Raw genomic sequence first — 24207 nt, forward strand, 5'->3', positions numbered from 1 at the left:
ATTTCAGCGGCTTTGGGATGCGTGGTGGCAACAAGTACACGCACATCCAAATCCGAATCCATCACAAGTTCGTATATGTTCTCTGGTGCTCTGGGGTGCTATCGCGGAACGATTCTATTTCCGATTCCAATGCCTTTCGTGCTTTTCGCGCTTGGCCAGTGGTCAGAACGACGGTCCGTCCGCGTTATCAACGCGATCAGCCAGCCGTGAGTGGTGGATGATAAGAATAGCATAGAATATGGCATGGAATCGGAAATAGCATCGTTCCGCGATTGCACCCCTATTGCGTCAATGTACGCTCTGTTAGCGTAGTTTCTCGCAATGGCTGTTAGGGCAGCTAGTAGGGCATTCATCCGGTACTGTACTGCATCGGACGTACGCTTGTCGCACTGGTGGCCTCATTGGCGTGCAGGGGTGATCAGGGCTCGGCATTAGTGTTTATTCTTTTCCGCTTCAAACGGAAAGCCATGCTGAGAAAAGCTCACGAATTATGAAGCTCCTAGAGTCTTTAAACGGCGAATCTACACTCCGCCGGTGTCGGAACGAGCGAGCGAACCTCGAGGGCAACGTTTATACCAGAAACATTGAAACGTTGCTCGAGGGCGGGCCTGCCGCCAGTCTGCTGCAGCCTTTGCAACGACCGTCACCATGGAATATACGCAAGGTAGCGGAGGTTATTTCACAAATAAAGGGGACATTTTTTTTGCCGTGCATATCGCGGCACATTGGTGGTTTTATTTATTTTTTTCACGTTTTAACAGACTTCGAAATACTTCGAAAATATTCGAAGTTTTCGAATAGTCATATTCGATTCGAAGGTCGAATCGAATATCATATTATTCGCTTCGATATTCGAAAGTTTCGAATATTCGCACGACCCTACTTCTATGGGATCATCAGCGGTGCCGCGCGACTGTCCGAATTACCGAGCATGTCCGAATTATCGGTGTCAGATTTATCGGTCGGCAACTGTAATAAATCACATCTGCATGCCAAAGTTCGTAATTTTATTCCCATAAATAACAAAAATAGTTTTCATTGCCATGCCCCCCTCCCTTAATTAATGCCTCCACTGAGTCACGGGAGGGCAGTGATCTTCAGTGTCTCACTCACCAGGTTGGCTGGGAGCGCTCGTTCCTGGTGCACCCGGATTTACCAGCACCGGCGGCATGAGGCGGACTGCCCGTGTGTTACCCATCATTAGCGATCCGTTCTGGTCGTAGTAGGGAGGCGCCAGCATTTGATACTGGCCTCCTGCAGTTGAACATACAAGGCAATGCTGTGGCTTGTCCCTTTGACACAACTCGCACTCAAATGCTACGTACACACCAACCATGAAAACAATCAGACACAGTAAACAAAACAAGCAAAAACCAAAGAGAAAACACAAAAATGGTACTGAATTCCCAAGTTTTTTAAAGAATATACCACATCGATGAAGACTGTGCGACCTGCGGTTCGCGTACTGTGGAGGACACTGCTAGAGATCTGTCGACTTCCCAGCTTGATGGTTTGACCAGCGAGGAAAGAGAAAATGTGTTCTTCAGCAACGACTCAATAAACAACATGCGCTTGATGTTCTGAGGCGTGCGAGAACATGATGTGAGGTCATGTGCACGCATTTTTACAACCCAGAAGGCAATCCATGATTTGGGCAAGAAGGAAACTACGATAAATATTTCGAATTTTTTTGGCACCAACATATTCATTCTTTTCTTGTCTGTAAAAATCCAGCAATGCCGTAAAAAGGTTTTACGGTATCCTGTTTCGTTATATTGAGTTCCAAGGGTAGTACAGTCGATCCTGGATATATCGAACTTGAAGAGGATCGCGAAATAGTTCGATATATTGATAATTCAAAATATAAAATATGCGTATTTAAAACTTATATTAATGCATTGCAGGTCTCGAAACAGTTTCCGGAATTCGTAACAAGCGCTAACATGACGATTCGCTCACAACTAATATGCTAAATAACAAGCTGGCAACTTCTTTTGCAAATTACCGCACTTTATTTCGCACGAAGATAGTCCGTAAACTGGTCTTGCTTCCTGCGCGCCGTTAAGGGGGGAGGCTACCTTCGGATACCAACTTTTTTGTTTATTGAGGTATATTAATGAAATTTTCAGGATAGACTCACAGCAAAAGCATTAGAAGAATTACAAAATTTCATGAAGTTATGTTCACTGGTTCTCAAGTTACCGCAGTATGTCAGAATAGTGCACATGGTTCTCTTATCCCAGGCCTGGAGAACTTTCAAAAGGTGCTGGAACTGTGAAATTAACTATGATGATTCCCAGATTGATACTTCAGGGGGTAACAGAGCCCTTTTTTTGAATTTTCTTGCTGAAAAGTTTTAGCAGACCATCGAATTTAGTGTTGGTGATTAGGATATTATCAATCAAATTTTGATTAACTATAATAAATAACAGACACAATATATTGAAAAAAGGGGCTTGTCACCCCCTCAGAAATTTATTCAAGTACATAATAAAAAAAGACTTAAGGAAATTCGATGAGTGGTTCCAGAGATATGGCTGGGATAAGCAGCCTCACTAGCCAAAAAAGTCATTTTGAGAAAACGACGTTTTGAGCACATATGCATTTCTAAAATGATCCTGCAGCATAACTGGAGGTCTCCTTTGGCACTGTCTTTCTTTGCCGCCTTTCCATCTTCTCTAGTGATCGATTCTTAGCCTTTTTCAAGCGCAGAGAATCTTTCTCGGCTGCCCGTTATATTGTAATGTGATTAGGCCATATGCTGTGGTGCTTTGCCAGCTTTCTTGAATTCATGCTATCATTAAGTCTTTATTGCAATTGATCATTGAATAATTTTTATAGAATACTAAGAGTGGCTCTCATCGTGACAACCTATCCCTTCCTCCTAAATAACAGGCAATTACGGCCAAGACATTGGGGGAATAGAAATTCCTTAGCTGTTTATTCAAGACGCGAATTGGGCAGATGTAAATTCATCTCCCTGCTTCACTCAAGCTCACTTGTAAACCTCGACTGTGATGCGCTTCACAATTCACCCGGTTGCGGCGAACACGGTTATCTGCGAGGCTTTTATTTTTTTCAGATGATTAATGAGAGCTTGCGGCGATACCACGCACGGCTCCAAGCGCGCCTAAATTGCATCAACAGTGCTTTATTTCACCTCCAAGTGCTCAGCTGCGGAGTCCGGGAAATCTGCACGTGATGTTCTGGGTCGCGGCATTCGGTGACGATGCGCAATATCCCTAGGTGCGGCGATGAAAAATCGGCGCGCCACCTGTTTGGTCCCGCATTTCAGGATGCCGATGCGCGGCCGCTGCGCGACGAGCTTGGCTGTGGGGTCCGCTGCCGATGCGTAAAATTACCATCCACGGTTCCGAGGAGCCGGTGGGCGATACGCTGCATTGCTTACGAAGAAGCACACTGCCGCGGTTCGTCTCTCACGCTGGCGCCGTGAGCGGAGTTAGGCCTGACGGCGACTCCGAGCTGTAGACGCGCCGGCCGCGGTGCCCGATGTTTGTTGTACGAAATGCGTGGTCGCGAGTACAAGGAGTCGTCCCACGATTATCTTCGTCACTACGTACGAAGTGTTGATAGCAGAACCTCCAAACGCTGACCCGACGAGTCAACTAAAGGGTCGGACCGAGACGCGCGCTTACGATGTTCACTACGAGCGCGGCATGCCATCGTAATCTGATCGGGCTTCCGCTTGCAGCTCCTAACTAAAACGTAGTTAAGTTCTACGTGATCGTCGACTTCGAGCCGTGAACACATAACGAGTGCGAACGCGTCATAAAGACCGCAACTTTCGACAGCCGTGACCTCGCGAAGCGCAAGCAGCAGCCGACGATCCCCCGAAGCGAGCATCGGACCAATGGCGAGACGCGCTGGGGCAACATGGCGGACGCGGCCAATCGGAGGCCTCGAAACGACCTTCAGACATTTGCTTTTTGTGCGCTTGTTTTCAAAGGGAGGAGCCAGCTAGGTGGGGAATTCAAAGACGGAGAAATGCTCGTTCCGACGAAACCAAAATATCGGCGAACGGTGGCGCCGTTGCCGAGCTATTTTTCGAAAATCAGTGTTTTTTTGCGATTTCCGCAATAACTTTCGCCACTGTGGCAGGCGTAACAAATTTTTTAAAGCACTTCTACGTGGTTTTTGGTGAAGATATTTTGGAATCTGATAGAAAAAGGTCTACAGAAACTGAAAATGCGATTTTCAAAAAAATCGATTTTATGCCATTTTTCGCGATACGAAAGCCGCGTCCCCCCTTAAGTTGATCAAGTCATCCTAAATATCATTGAAGCTTTCCAAATAAGCAAATTCAGCACCTTCCGCCACAACAGCGGTGACTGACCCTGAACGCCGATGCAAGCTCTGGAGCGAAAAGGTTGTTTAGCGGCAGCGTTGACATCTTCGTAACCGCATGGGTCCACTTCCGCGGCACCGGCAACGTCAGCCTTGATCGCGGCATCAACACAGTTAGAAACAGCGACGTCATCTGCACCGATGAAGTCGCTTGGTGCACTCCCGTCCAAGAGAACGCCCGGATATGCTTAGTCGCAAAATTCACTAAGGCACCGTACGCCGTTGTCAGCGGTCGTATGACGCACCCAACCACCTGGCACCAAAGCCCGCAAGGAAACAGTTCATGACGGTGCTTTGCTTGACGTCGTTCCAAGCACCAGTCATCATTTTATCACTACGAGGCGCCCACTGTTTAGTTCGACTCCTGAATGAGGATTTGTCAGGAACGAAGCGAAAAGTACATGAGTCTTCAAGCCACAAGAGACAACGCAGCCCACAATCAACGAAGGAACAAGTCCCCACCGTCGACATCTAAGCGATGGTGATGGCACTTGTAGCTCTGCAGCAAGCAGCCGCTGCTTTGGCGCGAAAAGCAAGAAAAGCGTAGCCTGCGAGATGTGTGTTTCATAATCGAAAACGCCAAAAATACGTCACGACGTTGCGGATCTTGAAGGCCATGCTTTTCGGGCCTGCATGCCATCGTACACGAACAAACAGCGAAGGGAATGCGAACATTGCAACGAGGCTGCCGAGTATCTCCACATTCATCTCATTTTAGTGCCTTCGACAATCGGCCCCTTTGAAAAACACTATGCACGCGTGTTACAACCTACAGATTGCGCATCAAACAAGCCGGTGCACTCGCAAGCGCTGCGCAACCAACCAGATCAATGTAATGCAACGACACCGCGTTTTCGTCACCTGCTCGCAAAGAGTGATCGGAATTTGACACAACGCAGTCGAAAATGACTAATATTTGTTAGGAAAAATGCACTCCCTAGAGTTTGGCACGGCGCAGCGTTCGATATATCGGATGTTTCGCTGTGCGGGAGTTTGATATACGTGTGCACCAGCCCTATACTTTTGCATGAGAAATTCAAGGGGATTTCTCAACTGTTCGATATAGCCAATAATTCGATATATCCGAGTTTGATATATCCGGGATCGACAGTATTATAAGAACATGACTGCGCATACCTAAATACTGGACGTGTTTAAACTCTCTAAAAACCAAGCAGGTCTAAACAAAATGGGCATCTGAAAACTGGCTGACAACAGTAATTACACCAGTGCTGCACAGTTCCTTCATTCTTTTGCCCTGCAATGTGCATCTGCACAGCTCACCTCCTGGGGGTGCTTGAGACAGTGCCTCGCCGCTTCCCTGTGGTGTCATGGGTCGTGCCCCGCTGCCTCTGAGCATCTGCTGCTGCACCTGCTGTTGCATTTGCTGTTGCATCTGCTGCTGCACTTGTTGGGGCACCTGCTGGGGTGGTGCACCCTGGCCCCCCTGTCCCTGCAAGAGGCCTGCTGCTGCTGGCGTTGGGAACATGCCCCACGGAGGCATTCCATAGTACTGTGGCATCATGGCTGGGCCTGCACATACACAAGAGTGCACATTCCAATGTACAACATACAGGGGAACCTGGATAAACAAGACATTCTACATCTTCAAGCATCAATTACCAGTGTTCATACTCGGTTACAACTTAGGAAAAAATGGCAGCTCAGCCCACAGAACCGTGGCGCACCCACCCTTCAGACAGTCGTGCTAACTGGTTTCCGCTCAAACCCTAAGTACCTTTTCTCAACTGATGCAAATCCTACGCATATTAAGAATTAAAAGGTTCGTCTTTACTACCTAAAACATTACGTTTGGCTGAGAAGCGATGTCAGAATCCCTGACGAATTTTAGCAGGACGTTCAAGTTTCCTGCCTAAAGCCAGCCGTTGTGTCGCTGCCTAAAGCCAGCGACACAAACGTAAGTCTGTATGGGGAAAGTTAGCTATTGGAAACACTCAAGATGTGCTTGACCTCACGAAAATGAGTAAGCGCCGCAGGACAGAGCCCTAAAGCAAGCTCTCTGTGGCAGGGACAGAGATGGCTGTGGGCAAAGCAGACGTTTTGTCTTAGGTTGTAACTGAGTATAGTTGAATCTAAGCCAAAGGCTGTGGGCCTTCATAATAGAGCCATGTTAGACATCACACTAGTATATGCTCCTGCTCCAACTCTGTTTAGCTTTTACCCTTTATTGCTTATTTAGAATTTGCTGAACATTTTTACTATGAGATATGCTATACAGGCATTTCAGGAACATATAATTGACATTATCTTTAGGTAAAAAAAAAATTGCCATAGTTGGGCTTCAGCGAACATCGTCACTGTAAGAGTACCCTATACAACATGTGCATGAGACACACACATTGCTCAAAATACTCTTTTTTATTTAGCAGAGTTCAGGAATGGTGGCAGTATGTACAGTGGAACTTCGATTATACGTCCCCCGGTCCTGCGACGACCCGCGTTTTACGACGAATTGGCTTGGTCCCAGCAAAACCCCCATAGAAATAATGTATAAAAAACCTCAATTGTACGACGCAATTTTACGCCAGCCCCGCCTCGTACGACGCTTCGCTGGACTGTCCGAGAAAAAAAAAGACCTACGATGACGCGGGCTGGCACGCAAACACACTGCGGCCGGGCGAAAAAAGTCGGGAAACCGAGGAACCGAGTTCGTATCCGCGCTGCCACCACAGGGCCTCTTCAATTTTTCGACACGCGGTCGGCCATAGCTAGCCAGAGCCAACGTTGGCCGGAGCCAGCCGGAGCGCATTCGTTTTGTCTCATTGCACTGCGCACTTCCGTTGTCGCCTTTTTTTTTTTCTCTCTCTTCTTTTGGGTGGTTTTGTAGTGACCGTTGTGAGCAGATAACATGGCAGATAATTTCGAGCTCGCTTTCTAGTATGCGATAACTTTCACTAGATTTCGTGTCGTTATACCGGACGTGTTGAACGGCGATTGTTGAGCCAATGTTTGCGACAGCCGCGGGAACCGGAACTCGCCGCTGTCTAGCTACCAGAGGGCTGGGGCGTTTTAGCCGCTCGCGATTGGTCGAAGCTTGCAAATCGAATAGGCCTACTGCCGTGCTGCCATTCAGCCATTCCTTCACGTGTTTGCCTCGTCGGTTGGTTGTGCTGCGCCGCAGCTGCTGTGTCCACGTGCAAAATTTTCTGTGTTCGGACATTGGTGTGCGAGGAAGCTTTCGAATTCTTGGTTGCGAGTGCTGCGTCTCGCAATTTCGCGGAACCGAAAACCGCTGATGCTCGGAGAAAAGCTTCGCATAATCGAGGAGGCAGAGCAGCGGAACGGAGCAACAAAGGCCAGCATTGCCCGCGACCTGAACAATCCCGAGTCGTCGCTGAAAACGATCCTCGCGAAGAAGGACAGCATCCTACTAAATGCGGCAAAGTTCGGCCTGAACAGGAAGGCTGCGAAAGATGGCAAATATGCTGCCATGGAGAAGGACCTCGTTGAGTGGTTGCGTCAGGCCCGCAGTTCAGGAATCGCCGTGGATGGCGCAATTTTGAAGGAGAAGGCTGAGACAGTTGCATTGCGCTGCGGCATTGACGACTTTAAAGCCTCCAATGGCTGGTTGGATCGCTTTAAAAAACGCAGTGGAGTTGTGTACAGCCGCTGCTGTGGAGAGAGCGCGTCAGTCAGCTCCGACACTGTAGAAAAGTGGACTGCATTGCTGCCGGAATTGATACGGGAATACAAGCCGTCCGACGTGTTCAACGCGGACAAAACTGGATTATTTTATAATATGCAGCCAGAACAGACATTGGCATTCAAAGGAGAGAGCTGTCATGGGGGTAAGCGAAGCAAAGAGCGTCTTACCGTATTGCTTTGCGCTAATGAAGACGGCTCTGAAAAGCTTCTTGCCCTCGTGATCGGCAAGTTTGAGAAGCCGCGATGCTTCAAGAATTTGAAAAGGCTGCCGTGCCAGTACACGTTCAACCGGAAAGCCTGGATGACGGCTGCTATGTTTTCTACATATCTGCAGCAGCTGGACTCCAAAATGGGGGCTAAGAACAGAAAGATTCTTCTTCTGCTTGACAATGCGCCATGCCATCCATCAGATATGTCGCATTTGAGAAATGTGAAAGTTGTATTTCTGCCCCCCAATTGCACTAGCCAGCTGCAGCCACTTGACGCTGGCGTCATCAAGTGCATGAAACAGAAATATCGGAAGTTTCTGGTGCAGCGTCGGCTGGCGGGCATGGAACGCAAGCAGTTGGATAAGAAGCTTTCTGTGCTTGATGCAATGCACTACATTGCTAGTGCATGGGACGCAGTCACGCCAGAAACTATCGCCAACTCCTTCAGGCACTGCGGCTTTAATAGAAGTGGTGCTTGTTCTACCAGTGAAGCTGCACTGCCTGTTGACGATGAACTAGAGTTCGGCAGCCTGGAGCTGCCTGGATCTTTCGCGGACTATGTTGGTGCCGACGACGACGTTGCAGTGTGCAGTGAAGTGTCGCTGGATGACATTATCGAAACTGTGCGTCCCGACACTGCGGGAACTTCCGACGAGGAAGAGATGGACGACGCTGCAGAGGCTAGCGTGTCCGTTCCGACTTACGCGGACGTGTTGTGCTACGTTGACCACATTCGGCGGTTTGCTTGCGCACGCGATGAGATCGGCGACTTGCTGCCAGATGTTGCAGCTATCGAAAGAAAGCTGATGCGTCGTGGCTGGGCAAACTCTCAGAAGAAAATCACAGATTTTTTTTAAAGGTGAGAAATAAAGGTTCGTTCACACCTCCGATAAAATGCGTGGTTGTCATTTTTTCAATTAATTTAATCTACGTTCCTCGGAGCAGCGTAGGTTTGTGCCGCGGACTTTCTTAGGCATTATGTGCCCGCTGTTGTGGGGCAAAAATGACCGTCACTGCCTATATTCTCGGTTTTTCGATTATACGACGCCCGGATTATACGACGATTTTGCGCGGTCCCCAGAAAGTCGTATAATCGAAGTTCCACTGTATGTCAGTACTGCACCTGCTGTACCTCTGCACATTGATGTTGCGTGAAATAGCACTACACATGAAGTCAAACCATTTTCCAATAGTCAAACCTCGTTACGACGAACACCACATTAACGAACATTTCAGATTAACGAACTTTTAAGAAATCCCGTGCTGACTCCTTATAGTTTCAATGTAAAAATATTTCACTAGTACGAACTTCAGAATAACGAACTTTTCAGAATAACGATCGTTATTTAATTCCCGTGTCATCTTAACATGTCAGTACTACGAACTTATATCCTGAAATGCGAGGATTCTTAGATTTCAGTGTATTGGTCATGGCAGTCTGAGCTGTAAGCTAGCAGACAACGCAGCGCGAAGAGCGGACGCCCTCCCGCAAAAACCCGAGAAGCGCGAGAGGAGAAGGACGTGGGCGGATAACTTTTTTTTTTTCCTCCGTTGCGGAGGCGACGAAGCATCAGGTTTTGTAAGCGGAGTGCCGGGGAACATGGGCTCGGAAAACCCGAGACGGTGCGGGAGAAGAAAAAAAAAAGTACAAATAGACACCGCTTTTCTTTTTTCCTGCATCACGTTTTACTTCACTAAGGTGCATATTTGGGCCGGTTGGTACATGTTCAACGATACGAGAAACAGCGCGACACACAGGACAGTGAAAGACAGGACAGCGCTTGGTCCGTGTCTTTCACTGTCCTGTGTGTCGCGCTGTTTCTCATATCGTTGAATGTTTTACTTGCTTGCTTTATCAGTTGTTCGCGTGCTGTCACCTGTATCAGTCTTCTGCGTATTTTACTGCATTGGAAGTGCTTCCCGGCGTTCGTGTTGCCCTGAACTCAACAACTCCTCCTACGGCGAAGAAGCGGAAGCAGTTTTCTTTGAGTGAGAAAGTAGACATTCTTCGTGAAATAGAAGACGGGAAGAAACAAGCCGTCGTGGCTAAAGAACGTGAAGTGGCGCGGTTGACGATCGCCCCGATTCTCAAAGATAAAGGATTGCAGCGATGGCACGGACGACGATGTCACGGTAGCACCCGAAGATCGTGACGAGTCTGTGTCGGCCACGGATGCGTTGGACTACTTGAGGAAACTCCGCATATTCATAGAAAAAAGCGGCACAGCGACTGAAGCGGCGCATAAAAATGCGGACGGTCTAGAATCATTCGTGACGCAGAGTTTGTGCTGCACCCGTAAAAAAACGATCACGGACTATTTCAAATAAACGTGCCTTGTCTGACGTTCAAGTGTGCATTGTTGTGAGAAACGTGTTCAAGGACGTACCGTTGCAAAGGTAGGACGTTTGCGTTACTGAAATTCTATTGCTATGGTAAACTTTTGGGCTTTCACTATAACGACCTTTCAGAATAACGAACATTTTTCCGCGTTCCCCTAAGTTCGTTATACAGTAAAAGCTCGTTAATTCGGATTTCACGGGACCGGAAAAAATGTCCGAATTAACCGAATGCCGAATTAACGAATGAACAGGAAAAACAACATTAAAATTAAGTTGGAGAAGCATACCTTTATTTGCTGAAGTATTTTGTAATGGTCGTCTGCGTTTTCACGCAGATTCCGGCTTACATTACAATTTTTCTTAACTTTTCCAAATGGCCAACAGCACGCAAACTGTCGGAAGTGCTCAGGCAAACGCCCTCTAATATCAAAAGTGCCTCCGAGACTTCCCGTGAGGTGCGATGAGGTCGCGACATCCTTAATAATTTCTTGATCGGGCAGGAGACCAGTCGTGGCGACATAATCATCAATCGCGATGTAGTCCTGAAGGGTCATATCTGTGGGAAGGGCAGCATCGAAGGTCGGGCAGTCACCGTCGGTGGACTCGGCTGGCACCTCGTTGATGCCATTGTCGGCTACTGCCGCATGCTCGGGCCTCACATGTAAACACGGTCACAACGGGAAAAAACAAGAACTCCGCAAGAAGAGACGGTGCCGGCACAACACAAGGGAAAATGGTGTCGGAGGCGCAGTGGAGCGAAGAAAGAAGACGCCGACGTTCGGTGACGCCGCGATCGCCCCCACTAGCTGATGACGATGGCGATGTCACTCAAGTTTCGGTTTCGCCCCAGTGGTGCCAGCGCTGCTTTACCACACATTTGTGTAGCGACAACCGTCAGAATTTATCCGAATTAAGCGGTGCGGAGCCCAATTCCGACGAATTAACGAAGGTTTGGTCCCATAGATTAACATGCACTTTGGCCGGGACCAATAGAGCCGTCCGAATTATCCGAATTTCCGAATTAACGGGTGTCGAATTAACGAGCTTTTACTGTACCAAGATTTCACTGTATACTGTGGAAATAATTTTGAATAGAACACACTTCAGACGCAACAATTCCTTTTTAAAGAATCTGTAGCTTCACTGAAATGACGACTGATTCGTTGCTTCTCATTCCCCTTTCAGGCCATGTTATGTATGTATTGCCATAGTCCCTCAATACTTTTTACTGGTCACGAAACTTCCCCGTCACTCTATGGGAGAGCTTTGTGCGCCACCAACTTTGACCGCGGGGCGGCGCCACCAGTGTTAGGGGGGCACCTGCGACACTCGTCGAAGTAGTCGGCGAGGCGACGGCGTGGTGTGTTTGCTTTTGTGTGTCGTGCTGTATCGCGTGTGTGCGGTGCTTCCTGTGCGTCTTATCGTATTCAAACGTGACGAATACTTAGCGGCAACGTGACGAACGATGCAGAAGACGTCCTGCGTGCCACACGGTCGCTCCGGCGAACAAGGCGCTCGTCAAGGCCAGCGCGGCGACGGTGTGCTGTGTTCGCCTTGTTTGCGTCGTTTTATCGCGTGTGTGCGGTGCTCGAGCATCCGAAAAACATTTCTATAACGAGGACATTCGCGAAGACGAATGCGTTATAGAAGAGGTTGCCGCGCGAAAGAGTGAAGCTGAGGGCCGGCGCTTTACCTCGATTATTTGAATGTCTCCCGGCTTACTTGGCCAAAAAGAAGCCGGCACCTCGGCAGTTGCCTCACAGGCGGCCGGTCAAGCGTCGTTGGGAGTCTTCGGAGAATTCCAGTGGGGAAAATGCTGCGCAGAGGATCCGCGTGGACATCTCCGACGAATTGGATGCAGTAAATCATGGTAAATATTGCAGTTTTACGCAGCTTGCTCTTCTGTGTTCTTCAGCACGCTGATTATAACGCAAGTTGAGCAAACGTGATGGATTTCGTAAACCTTTGTGTTTTTCCCCTTGTTCTGCAGAAAGTATGCCGACGGTAAACAAGGCTGAGGACAAAGCTTGCAAAACAGAGGAGGCTGTGTGCAGCGCTTCGGAACAGTTGTTTGTGCTGCTAAGTTCTTCACTGTTTGCCTTCAGTTTCTGCTTTCAAAATAAAATGATTATAGCCAGCAATTTACTGTTTGTTATGAATATATAGAATAGATGAAGCCCACTGGCTTTCACCTTTTAATAAAGTGCTAAAAAGATTGAATATTTCCTCTAGATCAAACAGCTGCACAAGACCCTTGTTCAACTTTCGTCCAAGTGAAAGAAGCTGCTGTAGAGCATGGCTGGGAAAATACATTATACAATCGCTTGGCACTTCGCAGAGTGCAAGGGTCCTTAGCCATTTTGCAAGAAAGAAAAAAAAAAGAAACTACGCCATATGGCTCTGCAATCTGCCTGTAAATCTAAGTACACATGTTTTTGCGCCTCATCTCCCTGGAATGCGAGCGCTTCAACAAGCATGTTTAGCAGCACATCTTAGCTGCTTAGCCACCGAGGCTGGTAAAAGAGCGTTATCAGAGTTTTCGCTCATATTATTACAATATTGTTGTGATATTCACTTCAGAGTTTTGTACGTGCAGTCTGCCCGAGACAGACCTTAGCGACGCATGGGCCGTGTACAATTTTTTTCTCTAACGTGGTATTTCCTACGCCGAGCGTTGGTGGCGCATGGAAATATACCAGTAACGTTTAACTCGGTCATGTATATTCAGAGGAATTTAAGCTAAGTCTTTTTTCAAAGCATGGATAAATCGCCGGGAGAAAGTATCATCGCTTAAGTTGCGCGCGTCAGTACGTTTTTTGGCGAAGAGACGGGATTCACACCCGTCGTACATACGGTTGTGTTGGTCGCGGTTCTTCCGCTGACGTCAGCTACAGCCTCGTGGAAAATAAAAAGCGTCAAAAAGGCATGACCGCGCAGTCTTCGCTAAATCAGCGTGCAGGGCGTGGCTGCACGCAGATTTCGCCGCGATCGAAAGGAATAGAACACTGCCGCAACCGAACAGACATTTATGGCCGCTACGCGCAGATACGAGTACGCTGCCTATACGCAATGGGTGATCAGTATATAAAAAAGCCACGGAAATATGTCCGTGAAGCCACCAGAGCGAGTCGCCGCCGCGGAAACCTCTTGACGCACCAAAAAGCCGTTTAAGCGGCCGCGATGAAAGCCCCCTTGTCTGCACTAACGCCCCTGGCGGGAGACTATGTCCCTATACCAAACTTGGCCCGAAGTTTCGTGACCATAAAAAAGTACTGAGGGACTATGGTATTGCCTTCAGGTACAAAAGGCACTTAAGGGGGGACGCGGCTTTCGTATTGCGAAAAATGGCATAAAATCGATTTTTTTTTTTAAAACCGCATTCTCAGTTTCTGTAGACCCTTTTCTATCAGATTCCAAAATATCTTCACCGAAAACCACGTAGAAGTGCTTTAAAAAATTTGTTACGCCTGCCATGGTGGCGAAAGTTATTGCGGAAATCGCAAAAAAAAAAAAAAAACTCATTTTCAAAAAATAATAGCTCCGCAACGGCACCACCGTTCGCCGATATTTTGGTCTCGTCGGAACGTGCAGTTCTCAGTCTTCGAATTCCCCGCCTCAGCTGGCTCATCCTTTCGAAAACAAGCGCACAAAAAGCAAATTTCCGAAGGTCGTTTCGAGGCCTCCGATTGGCCGCGTCCACCATGTTGCCCCAGCGCGCCTCAACATTGGTCCGATGCTCGCTTCGGGGGATCGTCAGCTGCTGCTTGTGCTTCGCGAGGTCACGGCTGTCGAAAGTCGCGGTCTTCATGACGCGTTCGCACTCGTTATGTGTTCACGGCTCGAAGTCGATGATCACATAGAACTTCGTTTTAGTTAGGAGCTGCAAGCGGAAGTTCTATCAGATTACGATGGCACACCGCGCTCGTAGCGAACATCGTAAGCGCGCGTCTTGGTCCGACCCTTTAGTTGACTCGTCGGATCAGCGGTTGGAGGTACTGCTATCAACACTTCGTACGTAGTGACGAAGATAATCGTGGGACGACTCCTTGTACTCGCGACCACGCATTACATACTTCGAAACAAACATCGGGCACCGCGGCCGGCGCGTTTACTGCTCGGAGTCGGCGTTAGGCCTAACTCCGCTCACGGCGCCGGCGTGCGAGACGAACCTCAAACTTTGCGGGCAAGAACAACGCGTTAGAGGAACCGCGGCAGTGTGCTTCTTCGTAAGCAACGCAGCGCATCGCCCGCCGGCTCCTCGGAACCGTGGATGGTAATTTTACGCATTGGCAGTGGACCCCACAGCCAAGCTCGTCGCGCAGCGGCCGCGCGTCGGCGTGCCGAAATGCGAGACCAAACAGGCTGCGCGCCGATTTTTCATCGCCGCACCTAGGGATATTGCGCATCGTCACCGAATGCCGCGACCCAGAACATCGTGTGCAGATTTCCCGGACTCCGCGGCTGAGCACTTGGAGGTGAAATAAAGCACTGTTGATGCAATTTAGGCGCGCTTGGAGCCGTGCGTGGTATCGCCGCAAGCTCTCATTAATCATCTGAAAAAAAATAAAAGCCTCGCAGATAACCGTGTTCGCCGCAACCGGGTGAATTGTGAAGCGCATCACAGTCAAGGTTTACAAGTGAGCTTGAGTGAAGCAGGGAGATGAATTTACATCTGCCCAATTCGCGTCTTGAATAAACAGCTAAGGAATTTCTATTCCCGCAATGTCTTGGCCGTAATTGCCTGTTATTTAGGAGGAAGGGATAGGCTGTCATGATGAGAGCCACTCTTAGTATCCTATAAAAATTATTCAATGATCGATTGCAATAAAGACTTAGTCATAGCATGAATACAAGAAAGCTGGCAAAGCACCACAGCATATGGCCTAATCACATTACAATATAACGGGCAGCCGAGAAAGATTCTCTGCGCTTGAAAAAGGCTAAGAATCGATCACTAGAGAAGATGGAAAGGCGGCAAAGAAAGACAGTGCCAAAGGACACCTCCAGTTATGCTGCAGGATCATTTTAGAACTACAGCCGATCCCGGATATATCGAACTCGAAGGGGATCGCGAAATAGTTCGATATATCGATAATTCGAAATACGAAATATGCGTATTTAAGGCTTTAATTAAAGCACTGCAGTCCTCGACACAGTTTTCTGAAATCGTAAAAAGCGCGAACATGACGATTCGCTCACATATGCTAAAGAACAAGGCGAGAACTTCTTTTGCAAGTTAGCGCACTTTATTTTGCATGAAAAAAGTCCATCAACTTGTCTTGTTTCTTGCGCGCCGTGAATTCATCAAGTCATCGTCAATATTATATAAGCTTTCCAAGTAAGTAAATTCAGCACCTTCCGCCACAACAGCGGTGATCGACGCTGAACGCTGATGCGAGCTCGGTAGCGCGGTAAAGGGTTTAGCGGTGGCAGCGGCGGCCGGCATCTTCAAACCGCACGGGTCCATTTCCGCAGCACCGGCAACGTCAGCTATGATCTCGGCATCGATGCAGTCAGAAACAGCTACGTCGTTATCTGCACCGATGAAGTCACTCGCTGTGCTCCCGTCCGATACGGAGCCCGGAGACGCTAAGTCGTAAAATTCACTCACGCACCGTACGCCGTAGTAGGCGGTCATGACGCCCCCGAAGTCGTCACCTGGCACCAAGGCCGGTAAGGAAACAGTGCACGACGGTGTTTTACTTGATGTCGTTTCAAGCACCGGTCATCATTTTTATCGCTACGAGCGGGACAATGTTTAGTTCGACTCCTGAATGACGATTTATCGAGAACAAAGCGCGAAGTACACACAGTACACATTCTGCAAGAGACAACGCTGCACCGCTGGCACTTGTGGCTTTGCAGAAGGCAGCCGCTACTTTCGAGAGAAATGCGAAAAAAATAGCGTAGCCTCCGAGATCGGCGTTTTAAAACCGAAAACACTAAAAATACGTCACGAGATTGCGGATCTCGAAGGACATGCTTTGCGGGCCCGCATGCCATCGTGCGCGAAGAGACAAGGAAGGGAATGCAAACATTACAACAAGACTTCGAAGTCGCTTCGAATTCTCATTTTGGTGCCCTCGGCAATCAGCCTCTTTGAAAAACACTAGCCCATGCGTTAAAACCTTCGGACCGCGCGTCAAATATACCGGTGAACTGACAAGCGCTACCAACAAACTAGAGCAACGCCATTTCGTCACCTGCAAGCGACGAGGGATTGGAACTTATAAGAACGCGGCCGAAAAATGTTGAATAGTTGTTAGGAAAAATGCACTTTCTGGACTTCGGCGTGGGGCAGTGTTCGATATAGCGGATGTTTCGCTGTGCGGGAGTTTGATATACGTGCACACCAACCCCATACTTTTGCATGGGAAATTCAAGGGGATTTCTCAACTGTTCGATATAGCCAATAATTCGATATATCCGAGTTCGATATATCCGGGATCGACTGTGCATATGTGCTCAAAACTTTCAAACGTTTTCTCAAAATGACTTTTTTGGCTAGTGAGGCTGCTTATCCCAGCCATATCTCTGGAACCACTCATTGAATTTCCATAAGTCTTTTTTTATTATGTACTTGAATTAATTTCTGAGGAGGTGACAAGCCCATTTTTTCAATATATTCTGTCTGTTATTTATTATAGTTAATCAAAATTTGATTGATAATATCCTCATCACCAACACTAAATTCGACGGTCTGCTAAAACTTTTCAGCAAGGAAATTAAAAAAAAGGGCTCTGTTACCCCCTGAAGTATCAATCTGGGAATCATCATACAGTAAAAGCTCGTTAATTCGACACCCGTTAATTTGGAAATTCGGACGGCTCTATTGGTCCCCTGCCAAAGTGCATGTTAATCTATGGGACCAAACCTTCGTTAATTCGTCAGAATTGGGCTCCGCACTGCTTAATTTGGACGAATGCTGACGGCTGCCGCTACACAAAAGTGTGGTAAAGCAGCGCTGGACCACAGGAGCGAAACGGAAACCTGAGTGACATCGCCATCGTTATCAACTAGTGGGGGCGATCGCAGCGTCACCGAACGTTGGCGTCTTCTTTCTTTTCTTCGCTCCACTGCGCCTCCGACGCCATTTTCCCCTGTGTTGTGTCGGCACCGTCGCTTCTTGCGGAGTTCTCTTTTTTTTTCGCCCGTTGTGACCGTGTTTACATGTGAGGTCCGAGCATGCGGCAGTAGCTGACGAGCTGATGGCATCGACGAGGCACCGACGATGACTGCCCGACCTTTGATGCTGCCCTTCCCACAGATATGACCCTCTAGGTCTACATCGTGATTGATGATTGTGTCGCCACGACTGGTCTCCTGCCCGATCAAGAAATTATTAAGGATGTCGCGACCTCATCGCACCTCACGGGAAGTCTCGGAGGCGCTTTTGATATTAGAGGGCGTTTGCCTGAGCACTTCCGACAGTTTGCGTGCTGTTGGCCATTTGGAAAAGTTAAGAAAAATTGTAATGTAAGCCGGAATCTGCGTGAAAACGCAGACGACCATTACAAAATACTTCAGCAAATAAAGGTATGCTTCTCCAACTTAATTTTAATGTTGTTTTTCCTGTTCATTCGTTAATTCGGCATTCGGTTAATTCGGACATTTTTTCCGGTCCCGTGAAATCCGAATTAACGAGCTTTTACTGTAGTTAATTTCACAGTTCCAGCACCTTTTGAAAGTTCTCCAGGTTTGGGATAAGAGAACCATGTGCACTATTATAACATACTGCCATAACTTGAGAACCAGTGAACATAACTTCATGAAATTTTGTAATTCTTCTAATACTTTTGCTATGAGTCTATCCTGAAAATTTCATTAAGATATCTCAATAAACAAAAAAGTTGGTATCCAAAGGTAGCCCCTCCCCCCTAAAGAAATAGGTCCACTCCAAAACACTGACACTCCAAGAGGACAGCATTAGTAAGGATAGCACGAAACGCAAGCAATGGTTATATTTGTCCAAATTAATGGCAGATATGCCACATAAGCCTGACTAATACATTAATACTGAACCAATATCTCTCATCTGGTATTTGCAATTCCTGTGCAGTCCCTGCACTAGTCACTAGGTCTAGCAATGACTATTGCGAAGAATGGTGCCACAGCGATCAATGGAGTCTTATGCCAAATGCCAGTGTTGAGTCTTCCCACCAAATGATTTGGGTCAATATCCCAGTCAGCAGCATGCATAGTACTAACCTGTGACAATGCCCAGAGGATGGGGTGGTGCTCCGTAAGGGTCCTGGTTAAGCAGGTATGGTGTGGAAGGGGGTGCGAAGGGTGAAGGAGTGGGTGCCGTGGGGGGTGGAACGCCTAGTGCACCCCCTTGCTGTTGCCCCTGACCCATGGAGTACTGGGCACCTGGTACCAGCGCCATGGGACCTCCAGGTTGACCTCTCTGAGCATGTTGCTGGTGCTGTTGCTGCTGCTGCTGGTGTTGTGTCTGGTGCTGCTGCTGCTGTTGCTGCTGGTGTTGCTGGTACAGCTGCAAAGCAACAAGTCAACCCACACAAACTTCCCTAAACTGCCAGTTCCACACTTGCAATTAAGGGTGGACGCAGCCTTTGACAGCTGAAAAATTAAAGACTCAATTTCTTTTAAAAACTGGTAAATTTGGGCCTTATGCGTAATGAACTAGCTCTCCTAATTAGCAATGCCTAATTCATTGTAAATTAGCAATGCCTAATTCATTGTAAAGTTACTTCAAACAACGAGCATCGGCAGCTGCTGCAATGGCCAAACAAGTGCTGAAACAAGGCCAACTTTGAGCAAGCACTGTTCCTGCACCATTCAACCAGCCGGCACCATCTTGGTTTTGTTTTATTCATGAATTCCTGCGCTTTTTTTTTTACGCCCTCGGCTGTAGTGGTGGTGGCGCAGTAGGAGCATGATTCGCTTACGTTCAAGTGGCTCACAGGAGCTTTCAGTTTCCCGCATCTCAGTCACAAAGCTGCGATAAGACTAAGCGCGTGCTCCTCAAGGAATTGCATGAACAAGTGGCTGCTATTGGCTGCTGCGCGCGATGATGCTCTAGTCTCCTTGGCAGTTGCTCAATGAGTCGTTTGCTAAGGCTAGTGCCACTTTTGTTCATTGCTGCCGCCGTACAGCCGACCTTTGTTTCACTTGGTTTCTTGTTATCACTCATGGCACTTCCCCCGAGTTCTACACCAGTGTTTACCATCTCGTGTCGTGCTTTCTGCCTGAGAAGTGTCCTGTTCCTGCTCAATGGGATGTGTGGGTAGTCACGCTCAAGACACTACGTGTGTGGTGCGCTGCGCTGGAGCGGTGTATTAATTCTGTCCCGTTATATTTATTTTGTCCCCATAGTGAAGCAAGTAAACGATTATGACCCCCCTTCTCTCAGCCAAGTAGCCTCTATTCTACCGATACAAGACAACTGCATTGATGTTGCCAGTGCTTGTACCTTCTTTGTGCTCCATCAGTACATGAATGTGTAGCTGAAATGCGGTTGACGTTTTAAATCAACCTCGCAGTGATCACAATCCCAACATGGAGAAAGCCAGAAAACAAAACAAGGAGAGGCAGCAACAGATGGAAGTGTATAAAAATGCATCTGCAGGGTCAGCTTAGATCCAAAAATGCACTCGCAACATTCAAGGCCAGTTTTCTCGCTATTCATTATTTTGCTGGCAGTGGTGCTGAGGAAGAATATATTTCAAGAACCACTTATCAGATTTCCATCAGGTCTTTTTTTTTACTGTGTTCCTGAATAAATTCCTGAGGTCAAGACAGGCCCATTTCTCCAATATGTTGTCTGTAATTTGTGATAACTACCGTATTTTCTTCAATCTAAGCCGATGTTTCTTTTCGAAGAAACGATGTGCGAAAGTGGGGGGTGGGGTCGGCTTAGATTTGAGTACAGTCGAACCTCGATATATCGAACGGCACGGCGATCGCGAAATAGTTCGATATATCCAGAATTCAATATAAAATATCACGTAAAAAATGCGTCAAGAACTTGTGGAAAACAACCAACGAACCAATCGTGGTGCAGTAAATACTCACTTGAAGATTCAAACAAAGTATTTATTGTGTTGGCTTAAAATACTGAAAAAGAGTAGCCTGCTTTTTGTTGGCAATGGCGTGTTTGACGACTGCGTCCTCAACATAGTCCAGGCGATCCACAAGTGAAAGGCCGGTGCCTTCAATCGCGCTGCAGTGGCGGCGCGCAAGGGCCAAAGCGGCTACGACCTCAGCTGATGTTGGGAGCGGGGCACCATCAGCGCTTGCGGGATCCACCTCGGCAGCGTCTTCATTCGGCTGCTCAGCGGTAGCTTTGGCGACGATCTCTACATCCGTTAGCTCCGCCGTTGTACCAGTGCTGTCGTCACCTCCAACGAAGTCTTCGATGCACATGCTTTGCGGCTCCGCACCAACAAAGCTCTCCAGCTTGCTCCACGTTTCGGCGAGCTCGCTTTCTTCATCTGCGCATGCCAACCCAGCTTCCTCGGATTCTTCCACTGATGCTTCGTCAGTGCGTCCACCGAAGCCCGCATGCCGAAAGCAGTTGGCTATCGTCGACTGCTTGACGTTTTCCCACGACGCCTTGAGCATTTGGATGGCGCCCAAAAGATCGATCTTCAGATCTTGGCCCATCCGGAGTCTTACAAGCAAAATGTCGATCAGCCGACGCTTGTAGATAGACTTAAATGTGCGGATAATGCCCTGGTCCAACGGTTGGAGCTTCGAAGTGGTGTTGGGCGGCAGAAATACCACTTCGATGTTGCTCAGCTGGGCATCGGTGTGGTGTGCCGTGCAGTTATCGACGATAAGGCATACCTTCCGTCCCTGACGCACCAGGTCCGAATCCCACGCCTTCAGCCACTTGAGGAAAATATCCCTCGTCATCCACGACTTCTTATTCCAGGCATAAGTCACCGGAATATTGGGGCAGTTCCGCATGCACCTCGGGGTTTTAAATTTGCCAATTACAAGTGGCCGCAGCTTCGTGCTCCCATCCATATTGGCAGCCAATAGGACCGTCACACGGGCCTTGCCTTGCTTGCCCCCGTGGCACTTGTCCCCGCGAGTGTCCAGCGTTTGCCGCGGAAGCATTTGCCAGAACAGGCCCGTCTCGTCAGCATTAAAGATTTGGCTCGGCTCATACTTGGCGAGAACTTTGGGCCACTCATGATCAAGCCACTTCTGAATTTCTTCATCATTGGCGTCCTCACTCTCTCCCGACACAGTCTTCCCGACAATGTTGAAACGAGTCTTAAAACGTTGTAGCCAACCGCTACTCGCACTGAAATTCTCGACGCCGAGAATGAATGCAAAGTTCTTTGCCTTCTGTTGCAACATCGGCCCCGATACAGGAATATTTCGGGCCCTTGCGTCCATGAACCACTTGTGGAGAGACTTCTCAACATCTTCAAAAGCAGCTTTGCGTACACGCCGCGCGCCCGAGTGCTGACTCTTCTCGGCCTTGGCCTTTATGTCGGCTTTGTTTTTGAGCAGAGTACTCAATGTGCTCCTTGGTATGCCTAACCCGTCCGCGACGCTCGACTTCTTCTCACCATTCTCAACGCGCTGGATTGCTTCCAGTTTTGCTGCAAAAGTCAGGGTCGTCCGTTTCTTCGCGTCTGCAGCCATCGTTACACACACCACAACGCGCGGCAGGCCTAACACACGAGCACAACAACGACCGATGCGACGGATGCCTGGCGATACTATCAAGGAGGAGCTGGTGCAACAAGTGCAGTGCGTCGTTGCTGCAAGGCAGCGGCGTGCGTATGCCGCCACGTTCAAGTGGCGCACTCGGCGCCATCGATGTGTGCAGCAGTCGTAAACGCCCACCGCGCTACCGCTATTTTCGAGAGTTGCGGGAAAGCTCGCCGCCTGTCAACGGAGCGCGGCGGGAAAGCTCGCCGCCTGTCAACGGAGCGCGGGCGGTTTGGGGTGGCCGAGTTCGATATATCCATTATACGTCAAACTTCGTTCGAAATAAAAAATTAAAAAATGCATGCGATTTCCCACGTGATATAGGAACCGTTCGATATAGGCAATAATTCGATATGTCCGTGTTCGATATATCGAGGTTTGACTACAATAATTAAGTCTATTTTTTCTGGCCTTGTGAATTTTGGGGGTCGGCTTAGAATCGCGGCCGGCCTAGATTTGAGTAAATACGGTAAAATTTTATTGATACACAAGCCTAATCAACAACACTAAATTCACTCCTCTGCTAAAATTTTTTTGCAAGGAAATTTTAAAAAAGGGATCTGTCTAGCCATCAGGTACCCACCCAGGAACCTACCAAATCAGCCTTTTTCATTTTCCTATGCTGCCTTCTGGCACCTTGGTCAACCGGGACAACCGGTAAAAGCCTCCGAGATCAAGAGGTGTTTCACGACTTTCCCGCTAAGGGAAGGGCACATCATGAAAAAGGCATATTTCACAGCGCGAGCAAAGTTTGCAAGTTTTCCAGGCATCCCTTGAATGTCGGTACACACCTGTGAGGCATAGTCTAGCATTCCTGGAGACTCCATGGAGGTGGGCAACAGTCCGTGCGGTGGGTAATCGAAGGAGCCCAAGTCCATCGTGTGGTGATCAAAGTGTGCCTCCAGTGGCGGCCCTGAACCCCCGGGCCCCATGACCAGGGCCTCTAAAGGAGCCTTGGACAGCTTGTCACCCTTGTCCTCACTGGGGGACGCTTGCCGGCTGCCACCCCCACCCCTGTACCCTACAGGGCTGCAAGAACACAAAGTGCACATTCAATTCATTGCAGCGTTATTAAATGTCGATCCTTACGAATACTGAATCGTGTAACAAATTCATTTCAGACCATAAAGAAGAAACAATTAACACCAACTGAGTACACTGACACAAAATCCAATTACAGTCTAATCCCACTATAACAAATACCGCTACAGCGAAATTTCCACCACAAGAATAATTTTGGATTCCCCGTCAGCTGCCCATAGAAAAGAATGCAAAAAATGTCTCGTCACAACGAATACTTTTTCTGGGTATTTCCGCTTGAACGAAGTTTTTGCAAGTGCCACCACAGAAGGAAAAGGAGCTCGCCTAGGATTGCCGCGAAATTCCGCTAGAAACTCGACCATTTCTCGTTTCCAGAGCCGTGAGGCCGCATCGCAAGACCCGTGTCTTTATCGGAGACATGCTTTCTGCACGTACATCCCGGTAAATTTTTCACCATCGAGATGCTCGGCGACAGATCGTACATCCGCCATGATGCGCTTCCAGGCCACGGAAGAACCATTCATGTTTTTGGCGTAGCACTCAAAACAAAACTACTACTCGTCGCCACAAGCCCCGCGATCGTGAATGACATCCACGGCATTTTGAAGGCACGTGCGCGACCAGTGCACACCTACCGTATTTATTCGAATAAAGGTCGACCTTTTTTTCCAGAAAATGTTGCTCATAACCAGCTATCGACCTATATTCGCGACCAAAGAATCTTGACCGATATTCACGAACCAAAAACGCCGGACTTATGGCATTCAACTGCCGCGCCCGCTGTTCTTCAAGCAGTTCCTGCTACATACGCATGTTATATACCATAAAATCTCGAATAAAGACCACCCCCCCCCCTTTTCCGACTAAGTAATTAAGAAAAAGGTTATTGGTGGGG

At 48.2% G+C, this 24207-nt stretch overlaps 1 protein-coding gene across 5 annotated transcripts in view; it reads right to left on the reverse strand.

Moving 5' to 3' along the window:
* LOC119383307 (pumilio homolog 2) overlaps positions 1 to 24207 on the reverse strand; it is a 129921-nt gene that overhangs the window by 74837 nt on the left and 30877 nt on the right. For all 5 annotated transcript variants that reach the window (XM_037651382.2, XM_037651383.2, XM_037651384.2 and 2 more), the window contains 4 exons: positions 23063 to 23300; positions 18789 to 19074; positions 5650 to 5898; positions 1114 to 1254 (listed from right to left, as the gene is read on the reverse strand). In XM_037651382.2, the coding sequence (XP_037507310.1) occupies positions 1114 to 1254; positions 5650 to 5898; positions 18789 to 19074; positions 23063 to 23300 (914 nt within the window). The remainder of the gene's footprint in view (positions 1 to 1113; positions 1255 to 5649; positions 5899 to 18788; positions 19075 to 23062; positions 23301 to 24207) is intronic.

The sequence above is a fragment of the Rhipicephalus sanguineus genome, chromosome 2, assembly GCF_013339695.2.
Source record: "Rhipicephalus sanguineus isolate Rsan-2018 chromosome 2, BIME_Rsan_1.4, whole genome shotgun sequence".
Taxonomy (NCBI): Eukaryota; Metazoa; Arthropoda; class Arachnida; order Ixodida; family Ixodidae; genus Rhipicephalus; species Rhipicephalus sanguineus.